This window comes from Pogoniulus pusillus, chromosome 31 (assembly GCF_015220805.1).
Source record: "Pogoniulus pusillus isolate bPogPus1 chromosome 31, bPogPus1.pri, whole genome shotgun sequence".
NCBI classification, from domain to species: domain Eukaryota; kingdom Metazoa; phylum Chordata; class Aves; order Piciformes; family Lybiidae; genus Pogoniulus; species Pogoniulus pusillus.
In genome coordinates, this window is record NC_087294.1 from 9,952,632 (window position 1) to 9,966,838 (window position 14,207).

Genomic DNA, 14,207 nt, shown 5'->3' on the forward strand with positions numbered 1-14,207 from the left:
TTTTCTGTAGTAAAATAATCATCCTTCTGATTTTAAAGACTCTATTTCTACAGCTATATGTGATCGTTTTTTCCCCTGTGTGTGCTTGCTTTACATTTGGTGAATGTACTTTGTTAGGGACTGCTGGATTCCTCTAAGTTCATTGAGCTTCATAAGGAAGCTTCAGTTCTTCTGCCTGCAATGTGTCCTGTCACATAACCCAGGGTGGCACTGATCATCCGATGGGCTTTTTCCCTAAAGGATGGCTGTCTAAATTGCTGCAAGGAGAGCAACGTAACAACACTTTTTAAATTGTCCTGTATATCTTCTCCTATTGCTCACAGACTGGCCACATAGAAAGCAAGACCTATCATTGTCATCCTCCCAAGGGAAACATATAGCCTTTCAGCACTTCTTTCCATGAGCCTTCCTCCTGTGCTTTGTATGGTTGTGTTCAGCTCTCTGCCTGTGCATGTCTCTCTCCCTCCCTCCCTCCCTCCCTCCCTCCCTCCCTCCCTCCCTCTCTCTCTGTGTGTGTGTGTGTGTGTGTGTCTCACTGCTGTTGCTGAACTGCAGCTCCCGCTGGAATTTGCACAATCAAACCCAGCTCTCATCTCAAACAGCAGTGAATCACACCACCTGAAGAAGAATAGCAAATTGAACACGGTAGCCTCACTGCTTACACGGTGAGCAGCACCCACAGGATGCTAGGACTTGGGTTTATTTGAGACCCACTTAGCCTGAGACTGATCTCTGCCTGTGATCTGAAAGCTGTCAGAGGGGTTTATAGGAGGATGTTTTTAAGAAGCTACTAGCGTGCTGCATCTGAGAGGTGGAGAAGGCTGCTGGTGCTGCAGTAGCTGGTGCAGCAGGATGGATGTGTAAGGACGGCTGCCCGAGACGCGCCGCTGAGCCTCCCGTCCTGCTCTCTCTTCATTCACTAAGGGCACACGGAAGCAAACGGATGCGCTAAGCAAGTGCCACACTGGATCTTACCGCTCTGTACCCTTCACTGTGGAAAATGGTCAACAAAGACATGAATGGCTTTCCAGTCAAGAAGTGCTCAGCCTTTCAGTTCTTCAAAAAGAGGGTAAGATTTTGCTTTTTTCACTTTTTCTTTTCAGTCTCTTTGTTGGGTTTTACTCGCAAATGTGCTAGAGCAGAAAGTCATTGAAGAGGGAAGGTGTTTTAATGCCAGTCTCCTCCTGTAAGCAGCCCGTAGCACGGGCAGCTTTCCTGATGCCGAGGGTAATAACACCGTAGGCAAAGGGGAGCTGGGGAAGGGGTACGTGGATGAGGGGACCGAAAAGCATTACATCATCAGCCTTTGCTGGGGAATGTATAGCTCAGTCACAGCTGACCACAGGGCTTGACGCAATACAATCAGCTATTCAGACTGGGATAATAGACTCCAAAGCAAAGTGCAGGGCTGTTGCAGCTTGTCTCTGACTCCCTCCTCCACATCCACCTAGGAGAATGACTCGCTCCACACCTTTCATTTGTCTGATGTGCGGCATTACCCACCTCTGTTCGTCATCTCATGGTGGGGGGAAAAGAGACCAGAGTGAGTTCAGCAAAATATTTCGCAGCTCCTAATTTGTCTGCAATCACAATTAGTGCAGGAGGAAAAAAAATAGAAAAGACTAAGGTACATCTGGATTTTGTTTTCTTTTATATTCCTTAATTTAGGCAGATATATCAGGATTTAGACAAGATCTGCTATGCATTGCATATGACTGCTGATTTCCTCGAGGAATCATAAGAGCAACACTCTACCTGGTCACTTTAGTTAAGTCCTTTTTGTTTCCTCAACTCTTTTCTAGTGATGGTGCTGCACTCTCTCTTTTTAACTTGAGCAACAAAGTGATTTCCATGTGGCAACAGGATGGGTATGCTGAGTATGTCTGAGTAGACCCAGATAGGAGAAGCAAAGCTTCAGAAAGAGATTGGTAGCAGCGGCTCCCCTCTGAAAAGGATTTCCTGAATGATTAGAACGACAACCTCCTCTTTAAACAGACTGGAGTAGGAGCAGATAAGCTGCTCCATTCACTTGTTAGTTCATTCATTCATTCATCCCCATTCATTCTCTCCCTTGGTTATGCCAAGAACATGTTTAGCCCATTTAACCCTTCAAGCAAAGAAAGTGAAGCCTATACCAGCTACTAATTTGAAAACCAGGCTCAACTCCTTTAGGACACCAAATTGTCAGATCTAAGGGCAGAGATGGAAAATACTAGCAGAATCACTCAGAGGGGGGGGGGGAAAAGGAGCAGTCTTGGCTAACAGTTGCTGTTTTCAAGGTGATTTGTGAAAGCCCCAGATAAACAGCCCAAACACCACTTAAACTCAGACCATGAGAATGGTGTTTATCTTAAGCTACATCTCATTTTGCTATATTACTATTGGCACATGCATGTTCCCAATGAAGCTCGCCAGAAAGGTTTATCTGCTTTTCAGAATGGCTCAGAAGTTTTAATATGAATGCATTCTTAAAGAGAAAATGGAATAGTTTGCAGTTTCTGTAAGAGGTTAATCATTGTCAATCGTCTTTTCTTTAGAGGTAAAATAAGATATCACTGGAAGCCTTTACGTTGTTTGGGTTTAGGAGAAGGGAAAATTGCTTTTTTTTTCAGAGCTATACCGATGATCAGTGAATTTGTCATTGGAAAAAGCTTATTCATTGTAGTCACACTTGAAGAAATTGGCACAGTGATGCAATCCTGGACAGTGGATCAGGGTAAATAACCATTTCTAGTGTTTGAAGGTATTCATTTATGTTGCCTTTTTGCTATTGTGATGAAGATAGATGAAATGAGTAAAACCCAATTCAGAGAGACAAAGGAAGGAAATCCTCTCCTTATATATTTCAGTCAATAGATGAGTCGTCAGTGATGTTTCTCTTACTCTCAGACAATCCTTTGCATTCAACTATTAACCACATTGTTCCTATGTCAGTGCCTGAAACAAACACAAACAAGATAAGCTAGATGTTCATAGTGTTTTGCTGGCTCCTAGAAATGTGTGCTGCATTTGCTGAACTGGTTAACTGCTGCATTTACCTACTGGAGGATGAGGAAAGAAGGTGAAATGTAGTCAGTTAGGCTCCTTACCAATACTCTGGACACTCTGGCTGAATAACCACCAAAATCACAGAATCACAGAAACATTCAGGTTGGAAAAGACCTGCAAGATCACCAAGTCCAACCAATATGCCTACTCTAAAGGTTCACCCCAGATCATATCCCCAAGCACCACATCCAAATGACTTTTAAATGCATCCAAGGTTGGTGACTCAAGCACCTCCCTGGGCAGCCCATTCCAATGCCTGCCCACTCTGGCTGTGAAAAAATATTTCCTAATATCCAGCCTAAACCTACCCAGTTGCAGCTTGAGACCATTCCCTCTTGTTCTACCACTACTTACCTGTGAGAAGAGACCAGCACCTACCTTTTCACAATGTCCTTTCAGGTAGTTAAATCCTTTCTATATGAAATCATATATGCTAGGTTTCTTGATGTGAATCTAGCATGTGATGTTTTTGGACACTAAGCATCACCACAGCACCAGTGCACCCTAACCAACACCAGTAACCTACTGGATGCATCCTACATTCCTAGTTAGAGGAGTTCTTGCCCTGTGAAGCATAGCAGACCTGACTGCAGGGTGAGGTATTGCTATCCCCTCTTTACTGACAGGTGAAGGAGATGTGTTGTCTGAGCACTGCATATGCTTCTTCCAGGTCACTAATTGGATCTATGATGAAACAAAGGATAGGACTCCAGTCTCTTCAGTTTAAAATCAGTCTCCAGTCTGTCTCCTCAAAATATTGCCTTTCTAACCCAGGTTTTTTTCAAGGCTCATTATAGAAAAATCCATGTCAATCTAGATTAGAACACCTCAGATATCAGGAAATGCTAAAATCAGATTGGGGGGAGGGACAGGGGGAATTATTAAGTATATATTAAGTATTTTTATTTTCCATACAGCCTTATGTTTTCATTAAATTGCAATCCTCTCTTGCCCTGGCCAGGAGTGCAGAAAGGACTAAGAGAACTATGTTTAATCTAGGTTGGAAGTATTCAAACATTGACTTCACTTTGGGGACCAGATTTTTTTTAAGCCTAACTTATTCTCTGATGACAAAGCACTGACCCCCTGAGATGCTGCCTGCTGGGTCAGATGATTCAGGGCACGGGCTAATCATGTTCAGAGGTCAGAGAACAGGAAGAAAAGGCTGAAACTAAAAAGCAGGACACTTAATTGAAATGAAAGGGAAAACAGAAACCATTGGTTTTGCAGCATGCCCTCTAGCACTTACTGCTTGGCAGGGTTGGGCCAAACTGTTAGGGGCTTCATCCACTTAAAATCTGCACAGTCTGGAAGAAAACAAAACGATTCATGATTCTCTCTCTCTTTTTCTCATTGCAAGAGGTATAGCAACTAATTGTGTCTAGGATCAGGATGGTATTTTAGTAATGAAATAATTATTTTAATTAGTGATGACACAAATCTAAACAGATAAGGGAGGGAAGATGACATATAGAATCATGGAATAGAATCATAGAATGCTTTAGATTGGAAGGAACCTCAAAGATCATCTAGTCCCAACCCCCTGCTACAGGCAGGGACACCTCCCACTAGAACAGGCACAAAGAGATGATTTGAAGTTAGTCTAGTGAAGATAAATTATAAAGGATATTGTTCATGCACTCTTATGCCATGGCACAGAAGGATCATCTTTTGACAGGGCTGGGAGACTAAAAGACTTTATTGCCTCACAGCAAATAATTACCTTTGGCTTTGTTAGCATCCCTCTCCCTGTCCACTGCAGTAGCATACTGGATAGCAATACATACCTAGTGCACTGACTTGGTTTGGCTACCAGTGTTTGGCAAATCTCTTTTTCACATCCAAGCAGCACTCTGACTTTCCCCAAAGCTCAATGAAAAGGTTTTGTTAATTGGCAGAAGTCACACCCCTCTGCTGAGCGGGGCTCTCGGGTCTCATCCATCAAAGCTGTGCAGCATTACTCACAGAACTGGGCTGTACCAATTCAAAGGATCACTGAGTGTGGGAAGCCTGCAATTATGCTGTTGCTGTTCAGCCAGCAGGGTATCCCAGGGCCTTTCATTGCCACATACTGCCATCCCCACCTCTTTTTGGGAAGTGGGGGCTGTGATGTTTGCTGTGCCTTCTTCAGCTGTATTTATGTCCCTTATAAAGCCTTTTGGATAACATTTGGCCATATGTGGCTCCTCTCACCTTGAAATACCATATCATGCCATATAACACAGCACAACCAACGTGATTAAAGATGCATGAATGATGAACTGCTTGTGCTACTTAAACACTGTCTGATGATATGGTAACCTCAAGTGAACAAGGGAATTCATTATCCTCTCAGGTCTGGACTGAGACCAAATACAGATTTATTCAGAATGTGAAGATGATAAATGACTGATAAGTGGGGGGGAAAAGAATCTGTCTTCCATGAGAGAAAAAAAAAAGAAAAGGAGAGAGAAATAAGGTATATTTTAGGGAGGAAGCTTATTGCAGGGATTAGGGATTTGCTAGTCTAAAACCTGATAAGGGAAAGAATCTCCATAATCCTTTTTCACTGAGAAAATTTACATTAATTAGCAATTTAGGTCAAGTGAATGCATAAGAAGGAAGAAAAACCAAAAATCCCTGTCTTTGTTTCTGTGCATTTCCCCCAAATACACAGTTGATGGAAACTATGCCCTTCTCCTTGCTAGGTTGCTATTTTGTTGGCATTACACACCAACAGCTTTCTCCAGGCTCGAGATGAAGGAGCTAACTCATAAACACCATTATGCACGAAGATGACAGCTCAGCCTGCTTCAGAGCTCAAGGCAATGAGCAGCTGAGGGGGCTGCAAAACCACCTGAGTGACACTTTCAGGATTACAGTAACTTAGTGGCACAGCAGACCTTTGAAATCAGTCCTTCCAGATTATGTTTCCTCTGGTAGATCACTGTGAAGGTCTAGAAGTCCATTTCAGGACTGGGGTTACCTTTTTTTAGGGTAACTGGGAGCTTACCTAGAAGAAAACAAGTCTGTTCAAGGCAGGATTGGACGTGGCACTTGGTGCCATGGTCTAGCCTTGAGCTCTGTGGTAAAGGGTTGGACTTGATGATCTATGAGGTCTCTTCCAACCTTGGTGATACTGTGATACTGTGATAGTCAGAGATGACTGTACCTTATGAAAATGGCAGCTCTAGCTGGGATGGCTGTTGCTTCTCTTAGCTGCTCAGGCCAATGTCACAAAAAGTGCATTCATTTAAAAACTGATTTCCAGAGACAGGGATCTTCATTGACTGCAAGCAAGATAGAGTTTTGCTGCAAGAGAGATCTATTTTGCATCTCTCACTACTTCTATGTGAAGAGACGCTGAGCGTCTGTGGCTCTTCTTGGCATGGCAAAGCTCTAAGCATTCAGTTTTGCACAGCAAAACCCCAAAGAGCTTGTAATAAAATTAATATATAAGAAATAAAGAAGGATGGAGGAATAATGGCAGAAAGAGAGAAAAGGGAAAAGAAAGAAGCAAAGGAAGAAAGCAAGAAAACAAGAAAAGGTCTTGTTTATTCCTTTCTCTCTTCCCTAGCTGTAGAATCATAGAATCATAGAATCCACAAGGATCACTTAGTTCCAACCCCTCTGCCATGGGCAGGGACACCCTACTCTAGATCAACCTGGACAGAGCTTCATGTGTCCTGCCCTTAAACACCTCCAGGGATGGGGCCTCAACCACCTCCCTGGGCAACCCATTCCAGGCTCTCACCACTCTCATTCTGAACACCTTCCTCCTCACACCCAGTCTGAATCTCCCCACCTCCAGCTTTGCTCCATTCCCCCCAGTGCTGTCACTCCCTGACAGCCTAAAAAGTCCCTGCCCAGCATTTTTGTAGTCCCCCTTCAGATCCTGGAAGGCCACAAGAAGGTCACCTTGGAGTCTTCTCTTCTTAGTACTTCCTCTTTGATGAAAATGTGAGACTAGAAGGCACATCCAGACTCTTTAAGATGGATCTCTTTTCCTAAACAGACCTCATCATCCCTTCACACAAATTTGTCATGCTGCTGCTCAACATTTCCCAGGTCACTTTCATTTTAGGGAAAATCACCCTGGACGAAAATTTAGACATCCTCTTAAATTTCAGCCTAATTTTACACGTGACCAAATTATTCCCATTTGCTTTTATACCAACCTTAAGCCATGAGTTAAACAGCTCATGCACTTCCATCACATGTATATTTATTTATAGCAGGCAGCCATTTCTTCTTTCAGCTGTATTTAGCTAGGCCAAACAAGCCAAATGCTTTTAAACTCTTCTTTAGGGTAGACTTTCCATTCTCTGGTCACTGCAACAAAGGCAGCTCCAGCATTTCTGGCATGAGATTGCCAAAGCATCCATATAGTCCTCTTTTGATGCTCTCTCTCTTGAGGACTACAAAGATGCTCAGAGGGCTGCAGCAGCTCTGCTATGAGGACAGGCTGTGAGAGTTGGGGCTCTTCAGTCTGGAGAAGAGAAGGATTTGAGGAGACCTTGTAGTAGCCTTCCAGCATCTGAAGAAGGCCTACAGGAAGGCTGGGAAGGGACTATTGACAAGGTCTTGTAATGACAGGATGAGCAGTAATGGGTTTAAACTGGCAGAAGGGAGATTTAGGCTAGATATTAGGAGGAAGTTCTTTCCAGTGAGGGTGGTGAAACACTGGCACAGGTTGCCCAGGGAGGTAGTGGAGCACAGAATCACAGAATGTGATCAAAGATCACATTCTGTTCTCCACAACCTCCCTGGAGCTGTTCAAGGCCAAGTTGGATGAGGCCTTGAGCAACCTGCTCTAGTGGGAGGTGTCCCTGCCTACTGCAGGGGGTTTGAGATGGATGATCCTTGGGGTCCCTTCAAACCTAAACCTTTCTATGATTCTCTTGGAGTCTCCTTCATGCTTCTAACTCCACCCCGTTCCTCTTGCTCCACTCTGATCCTCTCTTGCTGAGCAGGCTTCCTGTGTACCACTGGCAAATGTTATGAACACAGCCTAGGTTCTATATCAAACCCAACTCCACTACTAACCTTCCTCTTCCCAGTACACTTTTAACTAGTTCCTTTCTCTTTGGATATTAGAAAAAAACCTTCTTCACTGAAAAGGTTATCAAAGACTATAGTAGGCTCCCCAGGGAGGTGGTTGAATCCTCCTCCTTGGCAGAGTTTCAAAGGCACAGAGATGTGGTGCTAAGGAATATAGTTTAGCACCAGATGTAGCAGCCAGATAACAGTTGGATGTGATGATTTTAAAGGTCTTTTCCAACCAAAATGATTCTATAATTCTGTATGCTGCAAACCTGGGGATGTGTGGTTGGAAAGGTGAGACTTGTAGGTGGACCTGAGAGTACTGGTTGATAGTTGGCTAAGTATGTGTCAGGAGCCTGTAGAGGTGGCCAAGAAAGCCAGTGGCATCCTGGCTTGTATTAGAAACACTGTGGCCAGCAGGAAGTGGGAGGTGAGCATCCCTCTGTGCTCAGCACTGGTGAGGCCACTCCTTGAGTACTGTGCTCAGTTCTGGGCCACTGACTGCAAGAAGGACATTGAGTTTCTGGAGTGTGTCCAGAGAAGGGCAATAAGACTGGTGAAGGGCCTGGAGCACATGGCTTACAACGAGCTGGGGTTATTCAGTCTAGAGAAGAGGAGGCTGAGGGGAGACCTCACTGCTCTTTGCAACTACCTGAAGGGAGATTGAAGTGAGGAAGGGACCAGCCTTTTCTCCTTGGTGTCAAGCAATAGGACTAGAGGAAATGGTTTCAAGCTGCTCCAGGGGAGGTTCAGGCTGGATGTTAGAAAATATTCTTCACTGAAATGGTTGACAAACATGGGAGTGGTCTGCCCAGGGCAGTGTTGGAGTCACCATCCCTGGAGGTGTTATAAGCAGTGTGTGGAGGTGGTGTTTAGGGACATAGTTTAGTGTTGACCCTTCAGTGCAGGGTTGAGGGTTGGACTGGATGAACTTTGAGGTCTCTTCCAACTGGATGCATTCTGTAACTCTCTGATTCTATAATTATTTTTGTAGCAGTACTCTTACTTTCCACTTTATATAATTAGCTCCCATGTGTTACCACTGTCTTATTGACTTACTGAACACCACACAGATTAAATGATCCACTTTTGCCTCATCAAAGGAAGAAATCAGACAAGTATGGCATACGTATGCTGCATGCTCTCATTTTCTATTGAACCCTGCAACATTTGCTCTCTCTTCAGATGTGATAAGGGTTGTTTTTTTTGCATACACAGCCCAATAAGGTTTTTCACTTGTGCTGTACATCACTCTCCTCCTGGGAAATGCAGACCACAGAGTTCATCTTAAAATTTACTTCCTATCTCAGCTCTGCCCTTCTGAGAAGTAGACTTCTTTTTTCTTTTTCATCTGACTGGATTTTTCCAGAGCCACTCACAACTGTTCTACCACTTTCAGGTTCTCATTATCCAGCATCACTAATGAAATTGTAATGGAGGATAAGTTCCTTTGAGAGCTTGCTCTGGCTCATTCCTTTCAAGATCAGATTAGATATTGCTTGAGCCTGAGTAGTGCTTTGGTCTCTCCTCATTACATGCCTTTAGAGTTGAGCACAGCTTCTGTCTGGGGAAGAGCCAGCCATGAAATCTCTGAGTTTTCTGCCAAGTGCATATTAACACTGTTTTAAAGGCCACAGAGACTGGAGTTAAATTCTTAGAGAAACCCTATCCCAAACACAATGATGTCACTGCTATCATAACTCAGCTCAGCATCCTCAGTACAATTTACCTTGTCTGATAAACACTGGGGTGTAAGAGACTTCCAGCATGAAGGACAGCAGAAAGGGGTTTGGACACTCTTGGTGTGTGGAAAGAGGTGATGTAAACTGAGATTCTTCACAGAAAGAGTGATTGCCCACTGGAAAGGGCTGCCCAAGGAGGTGGTGAAGTCACCATGCCTGGAGGTGTTTAAAACGAGACTGGATGAGGCATTTAGTGCCATGGTTTAGTTAATGAGAAGGTGTTAGATGATAGGTTGGACTAAATGATCTCAAAAGTCTTTTCCAATCTGCTTAATTCTGTGATTCTGTGAAAACAGACATCTGTATCTGCTGAAAAATCAATGTGATACCTCTGCCAAATGGGGAGAGTGCTAACTATGATCTGCAGGTGCTGGGTCTGGGTAAGAATTTGGAGCAACTAGGATACTTGTTACCATATCTACTAATTAAAGACATCATATGGTAAGAGTTACCAGGCTCATAGAAGGTAAAGGATTGTGTCCATGGAGAAAGGAATTAGAATTGAAAGCAAAAGAAAGCTTGCACCCATCTTAAATTAAAAAAAAAAAAAAAAAAAGGTTGATTTAGAAAAGGAGAAAATAGAAAGAGAGCAACCTGCAGGAAAAAAATCAAAACCATGTAAATGGAAATATTAAAGCAATGGAAAACCAAACAAGATCTAAGACCACAACAGAACTTTGCAAAATCAAATCAACAAATGAGAAGCTTTGGTTTTGTTTTATTTTTCCCTAAATAGCATGTTAACACAACAGGTTTATTAGTGGTTGTTATTTATGGCAGTTAATTTGTGGCAAGATGATTAAATATTGAGAGTGAGAAAAGAGTAAACAGCTCCAAGTATGATCAATTTTAACATTTATTGAAGATTCTGTGCTGACAGATTTCCAAATCGGCTAAAAGCAATTAACTGAGTCTCAAAATATCCTGGTAAGGCAGGAAAGCCAGTCCCAATTGACACATTAAGTCTCTCAGACAAGTTGTTGCACAAGAGAGAAGTGGCTTTTCCCCTGACCCTTGCTGTAACTTCTCCTCACTGAAAAAAACTCCAAGAAGACATTTCCTTTTCTTGAAAGAGCAGCACCAAACATCTGCTAGGGTTTGCTGTGACTGGAAGTTATTCATAGAATCATAGAATCAACCAGGTTGGAAGAGACCTCCAAGCTCATTCAGTCCAACCTAGCACCCAGCCCTATCCAGTCAACCAGACCATGGCACTAAGTGCCTCAGACAGGCTTTTCTTGAACACCTCCAGGGACGGTGACTCCACCACCTCCCTGGGCAGCCCATTCCAATGCCAATCACTCTCTCTGGGAAGAACTTCCTCCTAACATCCAGCCTAGACTTCCCCTGGCACAACTTGAGACTGTGTCCCCTTGTTCTGTTGCTGGTTGCCTGGGAGAAGAGACCAACCCCACCTGGCTACAGCCTCCCTTCAGGTAGTTGTAGACAGCAGTGAGGTCACCTCTGAGCCTCCTCTTCTCCAGACTGCACACCCCCAGCTCCCTCAGCCTCTCCTCATAGGGGTTGTGCTCCAGGACTCTCACCAGCCTTGTTGCCTTTCTCTGGACACATTCCAGCACCTCAACATTTCTCTTGAATTGAGTAGTGGGGAAAAAAACTGAATCAGTACTTTCAGCATCTTTTGTTTTCCTAAAAGATTCCTTCATTTATCTACTGACAGACTGTTAAAAATAACAACTTAAGTGTAAACAGGTTGGAATTTGATAACTTTTCCCCCTCTTATTTTAAAATGAATGAGATTTTGAAGCAAATTGTCCCAGTTTGACACACTCTGACTCACGCAAAACTTTTGACCTCTCATTCCTAAAAGGCCAGCCAAAAGGAATGCTCCTTACAAGAACAGACATTGTAGAAATTACTTTTCCAGTTGAAGTGTTGGACCCTCTATGCTATGGGAATAAAATCACAGTAGGAGTCCTTTGTGTAAAACCTTTCTGACTAACTGCTTGGCTGTGATGCAAAGAGCTATAAGAAAATGCATCTAAGGGAAGAAACTGGAAAGTAACATTGGAGGAGGACAGTCTGTGATATAAAAACCTATAACAAAGCTAATGGCTAGGCTGTTGCTGAAGCTCTGCAGCTGGGAGTATGCCCAGTATCAGAAACTTACAACCTGCAGCTAATCATTACAAACTATGATTCATTTCTTGTTTGAACTCTTGGAAAATTGCTTTCCATTGTTGCCCTGTAAGAATCCTTGAAACGAAAGGTTATGTGGACTATTTTAATAACAAAGTCAATTGTGGTGATAGTAACTTGGAGCACAGTGCTCAAAACATCATCTCTGCCCCTCAGATAGAGTCATATATCCATCAGCTGCGAGGATATGTGTTTGTTCTTGTTTGAGCTGGATCTCTTAGTGGAAACAAGGTCTGTGAAATCAACCAAAGTGTATCTGATTCTCAAAACCTTTACATTCTGATCTGATGAGGTTCTGGGCTCCTCAATTCAAGAGAGATGTTGAGATACTGGAATGTGTCCAGAGAAGAGCAACAAAGCTGGTGAGAGGCCTGGAGCACAGCCCTGTGAGGGGAGGCTGAGGGAGCTGGGGGTGTGCAGCCTGCAGAAGGGGAGGCTCAGGGCAGACCTCATTGCTGTCTACAACTACCTGAAGGGAGGCTGTAGCCAGGTGGGGTTGGTCTCTTCTGCCAGGCAACCAGCAGCAGAACAAAGAGGGACAGTCTCAAGTTGTGCTGGAGGAGGTCTAGGCTGGATGTTAGGAGGAAGTTGTTGCCAGAGAGAGTGATTGGCATTGGAATGGGCTGCCCAGGGAGGTGGTGGAGTTGCTGTCCCTGGAGGTGTTGAAGAAAAGCCTGGCTGAGGCACTTAGTGCCATGGTCTAGTTGATTGGATAGATCTGGGTGCTAGGTTGGATTGGATGATCTTGGTGGATTCTATGATTCAAAATATTTCCAGACAAAAGCCAGCTCAGTGAACTTTCCAAAGAGGCCCAGGCTCTAGAATTAACTCTGTGTGTCCATGCATGTTAACATACAACATGCACACATCTTTATGTGGGTATAGGCATACGTTGTTTTGTTGTCACTTATCATCCTGCCCCGTGAAACAGGCTGAGTTTTAATGCCACACCACAGGCATTTCTGTACCAGGTCTCTTTTTATTTGAACTAATTCATATTCCCACACAAGATGCTGTGGACAGACAAGTTCTGTGCCGTGTCACTTGCCTGACAAAAAGGCAGGCATAAGTCTCTCATAGAATTCCTGTTTCAATGGTTGGTTTAGGGGTAATATTTCACACAGCATGTCAGACAAAATCATCTCTTAGCTTAAGGTCTCTGACACAATCAAGCCCCTCGAAAAGATGGACAGGCAATATCAACTCAATCCTCAGGAGGGAACTTAGAGTTTCCATTCATTATCCTGGCTCTTTTAGCTCCTGTGTTTCAGTTTGACAGCATCTCCCCAGTGCACAGTACCAGGAGTTGTGATGCACTTGGAAGGAATCTATTTTTGATAAGGAGGCTGTGAGATTTGACTCATCTTGTCAGAAGTGGCTATTAGTGCCCATTCCTTCCTAAGCCTGCATGTACCCTCCACTAGCCCCCATGAGAGAAAGGGGTCTCAGTTCAGATTCAACACTTTATATTTTGTAGCTTTTCTTTCATGTTGCATTTCTGATTACAGCACTGAAAGAATCAAAGGTGACCACCCTGGGAGATCTTGCCTGGACTAAATAAATTCCTTCCTCTTCTATTTAAGATTAGTTAAGAAATGTTGAAGGGGAAAATTGTCAGAGCTACTCTGAGATTGTTCATTCCATCCTCGATTATTCAACATACACTAAGCCTGAAAAAGCTGTAACAAGATGTGAGCAAAGCCTGATGAGGTTCTCTTTCTGCGTAGTTCCAAGCACATTGGCAGCCCTCCAGAACTCAAACTTATAAATAAATCTCCTTTCCACCAAATTCGTTCTGTTCATTGTTATTCTCCTCAATTTTTGGTTTTTTTCCCCTCCAAAGTCTAACCTACCTGGATGTTTAGCAGCCTGTGCACTGAAATGAAAGGAGAGATTGTTTCTTCTTCATCACAAACTGCTAAAAATTCCAGACTAACACTATGCTTCTCAAAGCTCTTGTAGGAACCTGTGTGAGCTTTGGAGAATCCCAGAAGTTTCTGCACCCAAAGGTCTTTGCAGAGCTGTGCATTAATGTGGTGGTTTGAGTGTTACCTGCCCCAGCTTTGGGAAATCACCCAGACTAGACTCAGGGGCTCTGGAGACTGAATGAAGCTTTATATTGGCAGCTTCACACATTATACAAGCAGGTATTTGCAATAGATACAGGAATATACAAGTTAAAAAGCAATACAGAAACACAGCAGCCCTCCCAGAAACCTGAGTCCCCAGGAGGGA

At 43.5% G+C, this 14,207-nt stretch overlaps 1 protein-coding gene across 2 annotated transcripts in view; it reads left to right on the top strand.

Annotated features, from left to right (window-relative positions):
- The first annotated feature begins 606 nt into the window (after window positions 1–606).
- SGK1 (serum/glucocorticoid regulated kinase 1) overlaps window positions 607–14,207 on the top strand; it is an 85,135-nt gene continuing 71,534 nt past the window's right edge. Inside the window, exon 1 of one of the 2 annotated variants that reach the window (XM_064169136.1) lies at window positions 607–1,069. In XM_064169136.1, the coding sequence (XP_064025206.1) occupies window positions 1,001–1,069 (69 nt within the window). In that variant the 5' untranslated portion in view covers window positions 607–1,000. The remainder of the gene's footprint in view (window positions 1,070–14,207) is intronic. The other variant, XM_064169138.1, reaches the window with a different exon arrangement.